Source organism: Oryza brachyantha, chromosome 2 (genome assembly GCF_000231095.2).
Source record: "Oryza brachyantha chromosome 2, ObraRS2, whole genome shotgun sequence".
Taxonomy (NCBI): domain Eukaryota; kingdom Viridiplantae; phylum Streptophyta; class Magnoliopsida; order Poales; family Poaceae; genus Oryza; species Oryza brachyantha.
The window spans coordinates 6,465,932-6,484,033 of NC_023164.2; the positions used below are offsets into that span (position 1 = coordinate 6,465,932).

The 18,102-nt window shown below is 37.6% G+C and overlaps 1 protein-coding gene across 6 annotated transcripts; it reads right to left on the reverse strand.

Moving 5' to 3' along the window:
* Positions 1–6,052: 6,052 nt before the first annotated feature.
* Positions 6,053–13,010, reverse strand: LOC102700308. 6 transcript variants are annotated; one of them, XM_040521068.1, is made up of 12 exons: positions 12,447–13,010; positions 12,102–12,219; positions 11,722–11,837; positions 11,228–11,313; positions 11,013–11,122; positions 10,898–10,927; positions 10,642–10,694; positions 8,822–8,902; positions 8,568–8,625; positions 8,423–8,494; positions 7,701–7,750; positions 6,053–6,445 (listed from the first exon to the last, which is right to left on the reverse strand). In XM_040521068.1, the coding sequence occupies exons 1-8, from the start codon at positions 12,944–12,946 to the stop codon at positions 8,881–8,883; spliced, it is 1,035 nt and encodes a 344-aa protein (XP_040377002.1). In that variant the 5' UTR covers positions 12,947–13,010; the 3' UTR covers positions 6,053–6,445; positions 7,701–7,750; positions 8,423–8,494; positions 8,568–8,625; positions 8,822–8,880. The 6 variants fall into 6 exon arrangements, with proteins under 6 accessions (XP_040377002.1, XP_040377001.1, XP_040377003.1 ...); XM_040521067.1 differs by having other exon boundaries at positions 6,053–7,750; XM_040521069.1 differs by lacking the exon at positions 7,701–7,750 and having other exon boundaries at positions 10,898–10,940.
* Positions 13,011–18,102: the final 5,092 nt, after the last annotated feature.

Consider the following 18,102-nt stretch of genomic DNA (forward strand, 5'->3'; position numbering starts at 1 on the left):
CTTTTAACAATTTGAAAAACATGGTAACAGAAAACTAGGAAACATCCATCCTTTTATCTATAAATGAATGATTTAAATTTTGTTTTTCAAAATAGTGTTACTTCAATGCGGCACAAATCCCAATGTGCTTATAAACAGTTCTGATAGCTTGTGTGGAAACTGGTGTGTCACTTAGGCAAATTTCTTTTAGTGATGTTTGGATGGATTTTCAATGGGACATGAAACTGAGGTTAACTGTAGGTGGATGATTAGTTAAGTATCACCTATTGAGAACTTGAAAAATATATTTATTTGTTTTAAGAAACTTTCTAGATGTAATTTTTTAAATACACCTTTAAAAAAGTGAGCACTCTCTTTTTTTCCAAATCACACCGTTTTGTAGAGGGCAAAAATTAATATTGTTGCTATAGGAATTTGAAAGTTTTGCTTAACGATACCGAAAGATTTCGGTGATTTTCTACTGAATGCGACATGCGTTACAACATAATATCTTGCCAGCTATGAAGAGGTAATCCATACAAAATAAATCGTTTGTTCGTATCCATCCTTCAAATAGAGTCACGCTTATCATTGAAACAAATGTGTTGTTTCTATTGAAAGAGAGGGCGCGGAGCACGGAGCATGAAGCACGTGACGTGATGAAGAGGGCACAGAGCATGTGACGTGACGAGAAGAGGAACGGACGTTGGTATATGATGGGCCCCACATACTTAATTTTATATGATTTGAATTTTATTTTTTAAAATAGTGTTACTTCTATGTGGCACAAATCCCAATGTGCTTATGAATAGCTCTGATAGCTTGTGTAAAAACTGGTGCGTGACTTAGACACAGTTCTTTAGTGATGTTTGGATGTGTTTTCAATGGGACATGAAACTAAGGTTAACCATAAGTGGACAATTAGTTAAGTATTGCCTATTGCGAATTTGCAAAATATATTTACTTGTTTTTAAGGAACTTTCTAGATAGAACCTTTTAACAATTTGAAACATACTAACGAATAAACTAGGAAACATCCATCCTTTTATCTAGAAACAAATGATGCCCCCAAGATGTCGAAGAAGATGGAAGAACATATGTTTTGTATGACTTCTCGCCCATAAACCATCCGAATATTATATTTTAATGCATGTGGTGTCTAGTAGCAAGTTACTGCAATCTTTTAGTATTGTCTCGCAAAACCAAAATTTTAGAGTATCCATCAGCAAAGACCATAATTTTTGAATGTTTGTAGCAAATTTTGTTTTTGAAATGTTAGAAATACTCATCAATCCAATAATCTCCAAAGAAGAAGGAAGTGTCCCTAGAACCTAACTTAAGCAGATGCACTTCGGCAATTCAATGTAAAGATGATCATGGTTGATTTTACAAATATACTTTTTGGCTCGGAAAATAGTATTAATCCAACATCAGTATTTAATTTACTGTAGCAGAAAACAAAATCTGGTCCTTAATCTGTTTGGAAAAAAAATACAAATAATATCAGAGACCAGACCATAGCAAACGAAAACACCATACACCATCATCTTTTTTGGGGGAAATACGCTCATTTGTTCTGCTAGCAATTTTTGTTGAGTGTTTAGAATTTTATTTGATTTGCTTGCTAAAAAATTGAATATGTCGATCGACGTCAACGGTATGTACGTACACGTATATATACACATCGCGCATGCAAATCTGTATTGCTGCTGTTCAGGTTCGTACATGTGAAATTGCACACAATAAATAGTTGTGGTATAGTACACATGCATATACATTATACATACGTATGCATCTGTTACGACCGTTTGGTTGGCGTAGACTTGCATTACCTAGACAACACACGACTGATTTTCACCTAAAAAAACATATGATTGATTTAGTTTTTGTACATGCAAATTATACGTACTTCTCTATGAACTACAATTATATATAAGAGATACGAGGAAACAAGCTAGGCATGCAAATTATAATAATACTATTCAGAAATTACCCAAGGTTACAAATGATTGAATTAACAATTACCAAGGTTACAAATGATTGAATTAACTAATATAAAGGTAAAAAATATAAATTTTAAAACAATATTATAAGATCGAAATCCATGTATAGAAAGTTTTCGCAGATATAACACCATTTAGAAGTGACAAAAATTGCCATGGAAACTTGAAAGTTGATGTCTTTATTGATGGACACTCCAAAAGTACAATATTGCTAAAATAATATCAAAACATTACGGTGAAATCCTACTAAACGTGACATGCGTTAAAATATATGCTTATTGAGTCATGCTTAAAATATATTAGACAAGGGAAGCCAGCAAAATGATTGGCTTGTCCATTTCTCCTGTGTCGAATTGAGTCATGCTTATTGTGGAAACCCGATATGTCCTTTCCTATTGTTGATAGAAGGGGGAGGGGCGGGGGTGGAGCATGTGATGGAGAGAGGGGCCACTTGGTGGAGATCATCTGGTATATGCTATATGGTTGGCCTCACAAATTAAAGTCAAATATGTTTTATATATGTTTTTAAATACTATAACTTGAATGTATCACAAATAACAATGCACTTAGAGACAGTTTGTCCTTTCTTCTATGCTCAATTGAGTCACGTTTATCGCGGAAACCTGGTATGTCTTTCCTGATGAGAGAGGGGGGAGGGGGAGGGAAAGTGGACCATGTGATGGCGAGAGGGACCAGTTGGTGGAGATCATCCGATATATGCTATACAGTGGGTCTCACCGTTTGAGTTCGTATATTTAAAATGCTATAACTTGAATGTAGCACAAATCACAATGCCGTTAGAGACAGTTTGTCCTTTTCTCCTATGCTCAATTATGTCACGTTTATCGCGGAAACCCGGTATGTCTTTCCTGATGAGAGAGGGGGGAGGGGAGGGAAAGTGGACCATGTGATGGCGAGAGGGATTAGTTGGTGGAGATCATCCGATATATGCTATACAGTGGGCCCCACCGTTTGAGTTCGTATATTTAAAATGCTATAACTTGAATGTAGCACAAATCACAATGCTCTTACAGACAATTCTATTTGTTCCTGTAACAGCACATGCATGGGCCCGCTTGAACCGGTGCCGATTATACACACGCAAAACCAGGAATATGATTACCATATAATTAAACTTAAAAAGGAATTTATTTTCCTAAAACAATTTTCATATAGTTTTGACACGAAACATATTGTTTAGTAGTTTGAGAATGTGTTAATGGAAGTCGATGAGTAGCTAAACCAATTAAGCTGTTTAGGACATGACCTTAGACGATGTCGAAGAAGAGGGCAAAATAAATATTTTATGACTCTTACCTCTCAATTATCTGGATTTTATATTTTAATGGTTGCAGTGTCTTAGTAACAAATTACCACAATCTTCTGATGTAAGTTAGCAAAGGTACAATTGTAGAGTATGCATAACCAAAGACCCCAACTTTCGAGTATCATGTAACATATTTTAATCTTTAAAAGCTTATTAGTCAACCCATTTAGAATAGGGAAGTGTTGCTACTTAAGCAACCACTCTAGGGCTGTTCAATGTGAAGCTAAGGGTCGACTTTACATTACAAGGAACAGTTTGGCCAATAAACATATCATTCACCTAGCATACCATGAATTTTTTGTTTAAGAAAGATGACTAATGTCAAACCAAGTCCCTAAGAGGAAGCTATTGTACAGAGTGATCTCAATCCAGTAGAGAGCCCCTACAGTGGATCTCTGAAAGAAATTCATCAGGGCATGCATGTTTGGTTCATAAGCGTCGGCAAAACTACATAATTGTCAATTTTTTTTGGGTAAAATATGCTTATTTAACTTGCCCCTAATATTTTGTTGAGTGTCTGGGATCTAATTTGATTTCTTTGCCTAGCAAAAATTGATCACAAAAGCTAAAGAAACAGTATACCCTTCGAACGGGATAAACTGATACCTAGGCATCAGACCTATATCGTCTATCGTTCTAGAATGGTATATCGCTCCGTAGTCTCCTCGAAATTGATTTTTGTGCACATTTTTCATACACGTATACACACCGTCCATTGACGTCCGTAGTGGGCTGTCTGGTTTCGTTCAAGTGCAATTGCATAATAAATATGAAGTAGTTGTGATATCTACATGCATATACGTACGCATCCGTTACGTCTGTTGGGTTGGTGTAGATTTGCATTACGTGGGCACACACGATTGAGTTGGTTTCGACATTCAAATACACTTCTCTATGGACTGCAGATCGACACAACAGAGAAAAGGTCAATTTCGCATGCAAATTATACTTCTCTTATTTGGCTATTTCTAAAATAGGGAAATATTAGTAAAATCCATTGAATAAGTGAATCCGTATAAACCGGAGAAGTTTTGGAAAAAGCTAGCTCTCGGTATACCGTCCCTAGGGGGGTATTCTCTCGTGTACGCTGCACCATAGTTTGTGCAAGCGCACAAACATAGTTAATTAGTAGTATGTTAATTAATCACAACGGTGATTAATTTGGCAGGCAACAGACAACTAAAGTATCATCCTGATACTAATGTTTATTGTTGGTACTAGATATCAGTCATCACCAATAAAGTATTAACTGATACCATCCAATATCATTTGGTAACGGTTGGTTCCATATTTGATTATATTTGATACTGGTGAAATATCATGTTTGGTAATGAATCATTCCGTTTTGGAACGGAATACCATCCCAAAACTTTTTAAAATTCATAAAACATTACTTGACACAACTATAGGCATCAACTAAAGCTCAACTTCATTTTAGGAGGAACAGACGAGCCATCTCAAATGAAGTTGGCTTCGTACTTGTAATGTACGCCATACATCCCTAAATTTAAAATTTTCTAAGATTCAAGTTTTATACCATAATATAAGCATTCTGCACTGATTTTCATAATTTTAGTCATTCCGATAATTTCAGAGCTAATCAGATGGTTAGATAGAAAATCTAATCAATTCAAAATTATAAAATTAATCATTAAAATGGCTGAAAGAGAATCTTTTGACTTCTTAATCAATGCTCACCCTAGAAATGCTCATACTTTGAAACGGAGGTAGTAGTTCATTCTTATATCTCTCTCTAGTAATTTTCTTTTGAATTTAGAAAACATTTAGGTCAGTTTTCACTAAAACTTGTATTTTTTAGAGTAATATTCAGTGCAAACGAAACAAATGTATTTTTTTTTCTGATTACGGAAACTTGTTAATAAAATTAATATTGCTCAAATAGAACATACCTATCCCTCATCTTTTCGCTTTTGTTTATGCTTATATACCAAAATTTATATTTTTAACCTAAAATTTAACCTTAAATTTATAGTCAATTTTAAGACTTTCATCATAGTTTATTTTATAGCCTTTGATTTTAGATCGTCAAGAACATGTTATAAAAATTTTAGTTACAAAATAATTTCCATTTGTAAACATGCTATTACAATCACCCCTAGATAGTCTCACCAGATCCCTATGTTCGGTACCTTGTTGCATGAAGAACAAAAGACAAAAAATCTCTCTGCTTAGACATGGTAAAACATAAACCTTATTTAACTATGATTCACATTTTCTTACAAACCCCTTCCAATTTTTTTTATTTGACACTAGTAATTTTTGGTCTATGTTTGACTTAGTATAATTATTAATTTTTTTTGTTATGATTTGATTTATTACTTGAAAAATTGAAGAATGACTTGTAACTTTGCATATTTGCACAACATTCTTGAATAAGACGAACGGTCAACTATAAATCTAAAAGTCAATTACATCAAATAAAAAAACGAAAATCAGAGGGAGTACTCATTTTAAGTGATAACAAAACAAATTATCTGAAAATTTAATTAACGAAACTAACAAAACTATTATGTCTAGTTAGTAAACTGACAAACTTTTCGAGCATAGTTATATCTGAAGTTCTGAACATGTACACCCAGACAGTTTTACGTGACGTGAATTATAATAACAAAACTAACAAGTTTATTATTGTGTCTGGCCAGTAAACCTTTTCAAGTAAAAAAAATTCTGAACATGCACTCTTACCAAATTTCTTAGCATCAAACAAGTAAAATGAGTTCTGAACAAGTAAAACAAGTTTATTATTAGCATCAAACAGGGCTATGCATCAGGTTGATTAACACATACACTGGTAATTTCTATATGAAACAATTGAGGTTGGCATAGGAGCGTAGTAGAACAATCCTAACAACTATCTAATCCTATTCTGATAAAGCATAACATACAACTTATCAATAGTCACAGGCTCACATTAAGCATGACCGAGTAGCAATCTATCATAAACAACACCTAGATGAACTGAATCAGAAAAAAAAATTCTTTATAGTGAATGCAGGTAGATGTTCTATCTGTCCATTTATCAAAATAAAATTAGGAACTAGATGTAACAAACAATAGTCGGTAGTTCTGACTCTTGTACCCGTCATTCCAATATCAAATGGGATCAGTTTCTTCCCTGCTCAGCAAAAAAAATCACACAAATCGCATGGAGCCCATCAGCATTTGCACAGCGGCATAAAAAGCGTCGGCAAAGTGATCTAGACTAGATGCAAACTTGAAGTGCTAACTGCTGCAGGGAATAAACAATAAAACACCATATGAACAAACAGCTGCCATAAAAATCTAGAACGAACGGACTATAAAGGGACAGTGGCCAAAATATTCTTGTGCTGGAAACAGCCGAAAACTATGTTAAGCCTGCTGTTAGTTGCTTTGCTGGAAAATCCATGTAAGATAAGCGCTTGTTTTCACTACTGAAAACCATGTGTAATTCCATGCGACACTTTCAAATGCATTGTTTTATCACTAATGTGGCATCATGTAATAGCGAATAATTAGTATACATGCTGCTTGTTCTTATTTGTTTAGTCCTAGGGACAGGCGACCCCAGCCCAAAGCTTTTCATTCACCATGGACTAGTTAACAGAGTTTACAGTTCCACAAATACAAAGGATCTCCCAAAAAGAAAGAGACATTCGCTAGCAATACCCACATCTAGAATCAGACAACTCTAGCTAAGCTTGTACACGCGTTCAGGACCATCATGTTATCCCAACAAATCTCTTCATGCCAGAGCAAGGTAACTTCCTCATTAGAGAAGTATGGTAGAGGCTAACTGAACAATTTCTACCCATAACCTCATACGGTCATACCTCTATGACCTACACACCTAAAAGAACATGTGACATCTAGCCCATTTCTGAGGGTAGCAACATTACTATTTTTCTCAGATACTGTAGATATCCCAGAATTGGATGAGGTTATGAAAGGAAATTGCTCAGGTAGCCTCTATGGAGGATACTCTAGTTGATAACAGGATGGAACCAAAAAGATAACATGTCCTAATGGTTTTTCAGTATAAAAAAGACTTCAACACATGATTAGTCCATTATTGATTATATGTTTAGCACAACCATTGGATCGTATGAGAAATCATCTACTGGAGGTAATACAGTCCCTACGCAGCTTTCGAAAACACTCGACACCATTTATGGAGCAGAAGCTACCAAAAGTATTTGCAAAGTGTACCGGGCACAGCAACAGATCTCATCTAGATCTATTCTGGAATTGGAGTTTGTACGTTAAATTAATATATTTCATCAAAAATAGAAACAAAATTATTCGCTTACATGGGAACAAAATAGAAACCAAAGTAATAATACTGATTAGATATGCACATAATAACAGGATCTTTTTCTGTATCCACTTACATGGGAAGAAGATAGTTGTCCGTGGTGTCAAAAACGTAGGGACTATGTTTCTATGTATTCTCAAAACCAAAAACCATTGTATCAGTAATAGTAGGATTATAAACAATTGCTTACAGCGATGAAAATAGGCCATGCTTGTTTCAGCTAAAAATTATTGTAATCTGGATTATTGAGTCGGATTACTATAAGCTAGATTATTATAAGCTAAAGTAGAAGAAATGATAAAGGGGGATTATTATTTTAAAGTATTGAAGGGCAGTTGGTCTAAAACCACCCAATAATCTAAAATAAGCATCTTTGGATGAGCTTATCAGATTATAGTAATCCAGGCTCTAGATTACAATAATCTATAATAATAATAATCCATTTGTTTGTTTTAGCTTACTCTTAATAAGCCAGATTATAATAATCCCAAACTGAATCAAACAGGGCCATAATATAAAAAGGGGAAAACCTATTTTTAGTCCAACTATGATCACAGTCCATTCTCACATTAAACTATAAAACCAGTTATTGTTCACCCTTAACTTTCAAACCAAACCAAGAAAAAAAAGGTTACGTAAATAGAGACAAGCAATATTAATGTAGAAAGCATTAGGACAAATCATACTTTTAGAAGTGTGGCATGAACAATTTACGTATAATTCATCAATAATGGGTCAGATAAGGAAAGCAGCAGCAATGGAACTTTCCATATGATATATTAAGGTAGTTCAGCTGACCTTGTATATGCTGAGATTATTAGTGAAACCATCTTCCTGACCATCTACATCACGTGATAGAGGCAATCAGATCTGAGGAAAAAGGAAAAGGATCAGAGGGATAGCAATGGTAAAAAAGGCAGTCAGGACGAAACAACAAGTGTACCTTGTTCCATAGTCATGCATGGGCAGATGGGCAATACTTTGTAGTATCAAAGCACGCTCTGCAACATATCAATAGCTATTAGACTAATCATATCATGTAAAACTGCAATAAGATGACAAAGCATAGAAGCTGAACACTTTCCTTTCCAAAACAAAATTGTGTACAGCATTTTCGAAGAGTGATGTGACATCACATTTTCGATCTTAGGTGAACGATAAAGCCATGGACTGACCAGTTCATGCTCCGTGCCCTACCTTGATGATATTTCTGATCTTTCCCTGTCCTCCCACTTGCATGCTATTGCCGATATACACTATTCTCCTCCTCGCCATGCCCTTGCATATGAAAAGTGATTTGAAATTAAAAGCTTATGGCCCAGACCCACTAACTACATCTTATTTATAAGTATTGTGTTGACGAATGAAAGATTTTGAAAGCTTGTTCCTCGTACCAAAGAAATTGCAGAAGGGGTGGCATCTGCTACAGTTAGCTATACTAGAGCAGAGGCAACAATAAAATTTCTTTTTCCTCTTTCGAAACCAAGAGGCAACAACAGAATTAGCTGCCTATTTATTGAGCATATTAATACTGTTGTCAACATGAACATATATGTTACTAGCCCTAGAAACCTAAGGGTCGAGGAATCTTTCATCTCCCTGCGTTCCAGGCAAATGCAAGAATATAAAAAATATACTATCTACACAATAGAGGAGAGACCGAGAGAGCACTAGCTAGCAGGCTCTCACTGACATCAGCATGGTAAGGCATGGAGCCTCTTATCCTATCCATCACTCAACTATCAATCAGACCCACGACTAGTGGAGTTTCAGTCCATGATGGAATCCAAAAGAGAGAATTTATGATATGCCACAGACTTTAGTGTAATTATACGATTTGCCATTGACTTTGTCACATTCTACAATATACCATTAACTTTTGCTTAACTTCTAAGATTTACCATCGCCGTCCGATTAGCCTCTGTTAGTACTGTACAATTTTGTCCAAAAGACCAAAATACCTTTATGACAAAAACTTCCAAAATTTGGATCAAAATTCTGAAATATCATATTACAAACATAATGTTGTAAACATCTAAAATTTGGCCAAAAACTTAAAATCAGATATTTTAATTTTTATCCAAATTTTGAAAGTTTATGACCTAGGGGTATTCTGGTCATTTGGATGAAATTGTATAGTACTAACAGAGGCTAATAGGACGGCAATGTTAAATCGTAGAAGTTAAGGAAAAGTAGATGGCAAATCGTAGACCTATGGCAAACTCACGGGCATACAATGGGTTCTTTGAGTGCAAAAATATCTGCATATCGATAAGGTACACAAATATATTTGAGGTTCCATCAATTATTTGGAAAATTTTCTTGCAGGTATGCAATATGACAATATTATCCAGTACGAAACTCATCCACTGTTCCAAGAAAAAAAGGGGAAAATATCCCATAGCAAGAAACCTCATTAGTATAAAAGCTAATCCTGCATACACATGTGGTTTATAACCACAGAACTGCAAGCTAACTGTTTCATGTTTATTTGCACCTTAAGCTAAGCAAAACAGACCTAAACAATCTTGAGAACAGAGGTCACAAACTATTGCTGCCAATTTGTAGGCACGTTGCTAGACTCCTAACTCCTTGTAATCAATGTAGCAGCAACATAATTGCCACATAAGCTGAAATACACACCGCATTGCTACAACTATGAAAACCTGGATTATCAGAAAAAAAAAATGTATGAATTGGAAACAAAGTCTGTTGATCAAAGGAAACAAATGGAAGATATATGCATGCTAATGTTATGCACACCTGATCCAGAACCCAAAATAGCCAAGAAATTAAATGGAACCCAATGAACACAAAAACCATGATTACCTTGTCCGAAGAAATCATAAAGGTCAATTCACAGATTTTATTTGTCAACTATAGACTCCAGTCAGGTGGAACACATATTAAGGATTTAACAAAATAAATGAAAATAACAGCAAAGACATGCTGATCTTCTATGAACTCATTAAAGCCACATCTATCACCCTAAACTAATGACAATACTCATAACTCACAAAAGATCTCTTATGTCATATTCCTCTTGTACTGCTCTCTTCGATATCTCCCTCTGCATGAAACACAATCAGTAAATCACCAGGTGAAATAAGGAAGATACTGAATTGCTAATTTAATAGCACTCTTACAGCAATATTTTTCAGTACAACCGAATTTTTCTCACAGTTTATTTTAAAACATTCACTAAAATTTGGATATGAGATAAGCACAGATTCAGAACTAGCAAAGTTTTCTACAGTCTGTTAGACAACTAACCTTTATCTGTGTGGTAATGCTTCCAGCACCCTGGTTTAAGTTCCTGTCCATGGTTAATAAACAAAGCAGAATGGCACAGATTAAAAAACTGAAGAAATAAAGCTAGAATGCAAACCTTAAATTGTTTCACTTCCCAAGATACATCAGCCCAGGTTTTCGATTCTATGTTCTCCCATAATAAAGGAGCTTGAACAGTCTCCACATGCTGGATAAGCCTTAAGCTACCTATTATACCATATATATATTTGAGATAGAGAACACCCATGCTCTACATAAGATTATGTTCTCCCAGCATGTACAAAATCTTCGTATGGAAAAGACTATCCTTACTTGTAACAAAGGCCTCCTCCCAAAGGTTGCATTTGGACCATGATGGTGAAACCTCTCGGAATGGGATCCCAATATCATGACATACCCTGGCCCAAGCAAATTAAACTTCTGTTACAAGGCTTAAACATTTGGCATTATATCTAGTGCATAGGACCTCAGCCAGGATTCCAGTACAGATTGTTCCTACTGATGCAATCCTAAGCATGAAAACTTCAAGTTTATGTCACTGTACCTAGTATGCTAAGTAGAATGCAAATTGAGGGGAAGGAAATCTGATCTCAAGTATGGTCATATCAGGGAATGCGCAGAAGAGTCGCACATCTTTTCAATTTTCATTAAGATGAAGGGGGGGGGGGGGGGGGGGGAAATCTCAAACTAGACATGAGTTCATTCCAGCTATTTTATCAATAGCCTGATTTTTAATTCGCCATCTGGTCATTTTTTTAGAAGTGAAAATCGCAGTACATGGAATTAAGTAAGAAGAGGACATTTACTCCATCACTATCTGACGTATAATTCCAGGGAGAACTCCGTCACTCAGTGGAGCTGTTTGCACTTCAAACTTATTAGCCATCACTTGAACAGGTTCATTCAATTGATGCTCCTCCATCTGAAGAAACATGAAAACGAACAACTTTTACCACCTGCCATCCAAAACATAATTGAACCAACAAGGATGAAAACAAATAAGTGGAAAGCATGCCTTTTAGTTTGTCCTTTTATTTTATTTTGTTTACCCGTTGGTCGGATGGGCAAGAACCAGTGAACCACTAGGATGGGATTATTAGCTTGTATGAATTCCATTAAATATGAATACATCACATTACCCTTTGGAGTGAACGAATCAAAGAAAAACCATTGTTTTGGGGCTCACCCTGCGGCAGACAACGAAGAAATTAGTGATGCTGCCTTCAAGAATATGGTCTCCATCGTTGGTCAACAAGAGCTCCGTCACCCCGGGAGGCCTCATCTTCTCCATGCTCTTTCTCATCCTGCGTGACGTACAGAAAAAAATGCATCGAAATGACTTCAATGCTCGTATAGAAACACTACTGACATTTGGAAATACAAAAAAACACCTAAAATTCTCGCAAAAATTATACTAGCTTTTGACCTTTTACACGCACACGCACGCAGAGGCAATGAAAATTGCGCAATTTTTCCCTCTTCAAACTCAAGAGAGTTATGCAAAAGGAGAAGAGGAGCGGAGAAAAGCGACCTGGCCCAGGGCGCGTACTTGGCGGCGGCGGCGTCCCTTCCCCTGCCAGCGACGGCAAGCCTCGCCCCGGCCTCCCCGAAGACCGGAGGCACGTAGGCCCCCAGGTGCACGCACACCTCCAAGTCATCCGTGGCCGCAGAGGCCCTGAGCAACGCCGTGAGCGCCATTCCCTCCCCGGGCCGTCTCCGCCGCATCTCCTCGAGGGCGACCCGCACGGAGCGGTTGACGAGAGGCTCGATCCCAGCAAAAGAACCCTCGAACGGTTTTCCGGGTGGCCCGACAAGGCCGAGGAGATGAGGGTGGAGCCGGGCGAGGAGGCGCGCGGAGTCGGCGAGGCGGAGGAGGTGGCGGGGCCACCAGAGGAGGCGCCCCGCGGAGGAGGCGCGTGCGGTGGTGTAGGCGCCCGGAGTGGCCTCGAGGAAGGACGCCGCTGGAGGCGGCGCCCGGGGGGAGGTGACGCCGTTGGTGACGAGGACGGCGGCCGGCGGCGGCGGCGGCATCGCCGGAGTTGTTGCCGCTGGGTTGGACGATTTGGGTTGGTTCTTGCAAGAACGAGGAGAGCTATGTGGGCCTATTGGGCCTCTTATAAGATAATGATCCATCCATGGCCCAAAAAAGTGAGTACGGACTACTTAGAGGCCCATACCATTGCTTCCCGGGTCCGGATTCTGTGCATTACAACAGAGGAGAATCACTGTTCATGTAAGCGGAAGAAAAAAATCCATAAACAGTAATATAAATACTGTAGCAACAATACCTGGCGCTGTGTAGTCATTGTAGCAGTACTATAGCGATCGGATTTGATCCATCCATTTTCTGATCTAACGGTTAAAAATCGGTACAAATTCACGGTACTATTCACCTCTGCAGTAGGATCACATTCCTTGCTTCCCTGCTAAGCCGATCATAGGCCATAGCTTGTGGTATTTGTCAACGGTTTTCCTATAAATCACTCGAGTTATTTTTTTCCTTACATTCACCTAAATATAAATATATTATAATTATAGTGTAATTACAATGTAACTATTAGATCATTGCAATATAACTAGTATGTGATTCTAATGTAAATAGCATGTAATTACAATGTAACTACTACTAAGCTATGGGTATTATTTATTTATACGGGACTTATATTCTAATTATATTACTAGTTACATTTGTAACTAGTTAAATTGAAGTTACACTATAATTATACTAATTTACATTGTTTAAGAAAGAAATCACCCAGTAATATATAGCCACTCCCTTGTGAAAATAGTTCATTTTGTCTTATCATGTTGGACGAAAACGCCATTTAAATTGCTGAGTGTGATAAATTGACCCGATTTGAATGATTGAGAAAGTCCTCGCATCTAGTTTTACCATCTGAGGGATGTGAATCAGACTACAGCTGTAATTGAGCGATGCAAAATGGACATTTTCCTTGTTTTGTCTTCTCAGAGTAAAAAAAATGTTCTTTGTGTTGTTTTGAGTAGTTCCATCTAATGTTATATTTAGATCTATTTGTAAAATACTCCCTCCATGCATGAAAATAAAGGATTTTGTGGTCAGTTTGTCCATAAATATAGGGATTCTAGAGTCCCCTTCTACCGCTCAGCGAGTTTTCATTTACTACTTTCGTTTCGTATTGTAAGACTATCTAGTCTTGCCTAAATTCATCAATTGATGAACGTATATAATTTATATATATATATCTAGATTTATTAGGATCTATATGAATCTAATCGAGATCAGAAAGTCTTACATTATGAAATGGAGTGAGTAATTTTCAACCAATCTTATGTCTAAATACCCTCTCATTCCCAACTGTTCGTTATAGCTTTTTCCCTATATCCTTAATCTCTCAAAAAAACAAGAGTATTTTCTATTTATGCATAGTGTTATTTGGGATTAAATTTGAACGGTTCACTTACGAGGCTCTTAACATGGATTTTATGTACACCGTTTAGCAGCTCGTGAAGTGAGCGCACGAAAAAGAGAGGATATGGGTTAGAAAGAAGGGGCAAAGAACATGACTTATCATGTTGTGCCGGTTTGAGAGCACTCTAATGGATAATCTAGTTGGTCGCCGTCCAACTGCTAGATAACAGAAAACACAAACCCAACAAGATTTCTTGCGCAGCTAGACATTTCGAGAGGGGGGGGGGGGAGGGCTCGGGTGACTTTCCCCTACTGCTATGGTAAACTCTCCCAACCTCTTCCCTCTGGCCCACTTTCCCCCTCCAATACTGGCAGCTTGCTATTGACGAGATCGAGCAGGAAAGGGGCTCTCCGGCACCCCCTACTTCTATTAGTTAGCTTAATTATTTCCCTTTTGTCAGGATTTCCTGTAAATCAGACTTCTTCTGCTGTAGTAGTTGATCTCTCGTCGTGTCTTTGATCTCCGCTTAGCAGCTTCCCAAACGAAATGCGCTTGGCATGAATTTGGAGCCTCCAGCTGATGTTGGTGGTCACGCGTACTCTTCTAGATCTAATTGTTGTCGCCCCTACTCCATCTAGCACTAAAGGTCGTGACTTGTCCATATCACTCCACCCGACATCAGTGATCACACCTCCTTCTTTGGGGTCAGGGTACATACACAGTGTTGCACGCTAAGCGCTTCGTCTTACTATTGGAAGGAATGCTCTGGCACTATTTTCTCATCGATCGTTGAGGGCATGGCGGCGGTGGTGACTACCGGTGAGCTCACTCTTTCGCACCTAATGTTGGGGGTTGTAGGCAAGGTGAATCCGTTGACAAATTCGGTGTGGCAGCAACAGTATTAGAAGGGATTATGTAAGATCAAAAAGTTGATTTATAATTTTTGATGATGAACGGTTGACAGTTCGCAGTACTTTATTAATAAGTGTTTTGTGATCTGTTGACTGTGGCGGTCAAACCGTCAGTTGCCTGCTCAGTCTTGTGTTTTGAATATTTTTTTCAGTTTCAGATTTGTGCATCAAAGTATTTGACTTAGAGATAGTTTCTATACGTATGGGTACCATTGCTATACTAACGTGAGTTAAGTTGGATGAACTTATGCTCCGAATATGGTTCCTTTATTATTTGCATGTGCAAGTGTTTCTTGAGGCCTCAAGAGAGTATTGTTGGTGATTGATTGGAGTTGATAGGGAGTAGTCAGGGCCATCTCCAGGAATTGGAGGCCCGTGAGTGAAGTGCAAATGGAGACCCTAAAATACAAATGGAGCTAGGATACACGGCGACGTGGCAGATGTCGGAGCAATCACAGAGACATGATGGTTTATTTATCACCGACCAACATGGGCTAAAACATAGAAATCTGGGCCCTTATCATTTGTCTTTTTCATAAAAATCCAAATGATATAGTTACAAATAAAAAATAATTTGTGAATAAAATTTTTATATATGTGTTCTTAACAATCTAAAAGTAAGAGTGAAAAATAAACTACGATGAAAAGTGCCAAACTTTTGTAGACATGTTTTTAAGGTTGGAAATTTAAATTTTGACTGATAAACATAAACAAAAATAAAAAAATAAGACTAGCTAAAACCTCCTAATAGATTTTGGGGACCTTTAGTTTATGGGGGCCATGAGCGGTCGCCGCTCATGGCCCTGGACGGCCCTAGGAGTAGTCGACGTCCAAGGATTATGAGCATGCGAGATACTAAAGGCTAGAGGACAATGCACGTGGTAATGAAATTTTCATATGTCATACAAGAGTGATTGTGTGTGTATGGTAATAAAAAGTTGAATTTAGAAGGAAGTCTCGATTTGGGAAAATTGGATGCGTTAGAGACCGAGATTAGTTGTATTAAGTTAAGGAATGGTTTTCCATAGGATTGCGGGTCCTAATTTGTGTCAGATACGTGAGCTTTGAACAGCCACGTTGTGGGTATAAATAGATACCGAGGGGTATTCCTCCGGTATGCTTTTCGATGAGCTTTAGATGAGAGAAAATTACTTTAGCCTATATTTTGATTTCAGTTTAAAAGTTTTATGAGGAGTGCTATAGGTGTATATCTTCGAGTTTCAACGACTAGTGGATGCTTCTCAGGCCACGTTCGTTTGCCTCCCGTAAGTTAACTTATCCCCTCGTTTTTCGTACGCACATTTTCCGAACTGCTAAAAGGTGTATTTTTTGTAAAAATTTTCTATAGAAAAGTTGTTTTAAAAAATTATATTAATCTATTTTATATTTTTTAATAATTAATTAATCATGTATTAATCTATTGCTACGTTTTCCGTATCACGATAAGTTAACTTATCCCCTAAGCCGAACGCGGTCTCGATAGTTGCTTGTGTTTTCTGTAACATTATTGGCCTGATCGATCTAGCCCCGAGCCTCTACCTGTTGAAGTTGGGCTCCAAGCCTCCGGCATCGACGTTGGCAGTATATCACCGAGAGGGACCAAATTGCCTTTTAAATTTCTTCATAGGTCGTCTTCTGCCAAATGTTAAGCTTAACTGTAATTCGGTCCTTCTCAAGGACCATTTTTGCAAAACTACGTTCACCTAGGCCTGCTTATGGGCTGAAATCCGATGCAAATTTATCCCAGTCCACCTCTTCATCAAGTAGCCCACTATACCAATCCACTACATTTTCTCTCCTCCTGGACGCAAACAAAACCATCCGGCTTCAAATTTCAACCCAACCCACCTCAAACTATTACACAAAAACGGATTGAATCCGCTCCACCAAAATGGATTTGACCCATGGATTTACGACCCTGAGCAACAGTAGGCTTCGGCAACGTCAAAGGTTTGTTCCAGAATTCCAGAACCAGGGACAATTGGACAATCAAGATATGTACAGGCCATCGAATCCACCACTGCATATAAATCCAGGCCATCGAATATGAGTACACAGAGTACGTATTTGCAAACGTATTCTAGAATTCTAGCAGGTGCATGAATCAAAGACCAGTAGATAAACTAACGTATTCCAGAATCAAACATAGTACAATATAGCAGAGCATACTTGGCAAACAGCAAAGGTTGTGATGCTCTGTCATAATATATTTATGCAATTAGAGCATTTTTCTCATCCTGGGGAACCAAATTTTACATAGAAAACAGTGGTACCTTATGGTATCTTTTCAAGGATGGGAAAAATACTCATGCAATTAATATGAGTCTTGAGGCTTGGTGTTTCAAATAAGCAAATGTTCATTTAGTAATTGAAGTCCTACCTCTGACAAGTGTTAGCTTTCCATTGCAAATAAACCATAACTACCACAAGCTTAAAATTTGCTAGATGTGAGAGACATATGAGGGATGCATTGCACTAAATAAAATACACACATAAAAAAAACAACATTTGCACCGTATCCTCAGCATTCCCATGATCAGCAGGGAGCCAGTGACAAGATAAACACCATGGACTTGTTCAATTGCATCCAAAACAATCTGTTTCACAAGGCAAGTGATACACAACATGAGGATGTGAGGAAATGGATGTGTTTGCATAAGTTAATTTTCTTGTTTGTACTCACCTTTTAACGCCTTCGTCAGCAAAGTTGCCAGAGCAGTTTCCATTCCAAAGCAACGCGAAGTGCACAAACACAGATACATTTAATCTCTAGAACAGAACAGGATACATAAGATTAATTAGAAATGGCATGAGTAGATGCAAATACTATATTGACAGGATGAATTTGAAGAGCTGGTAAGCAAGCTATATTGCAGTAGCAGTG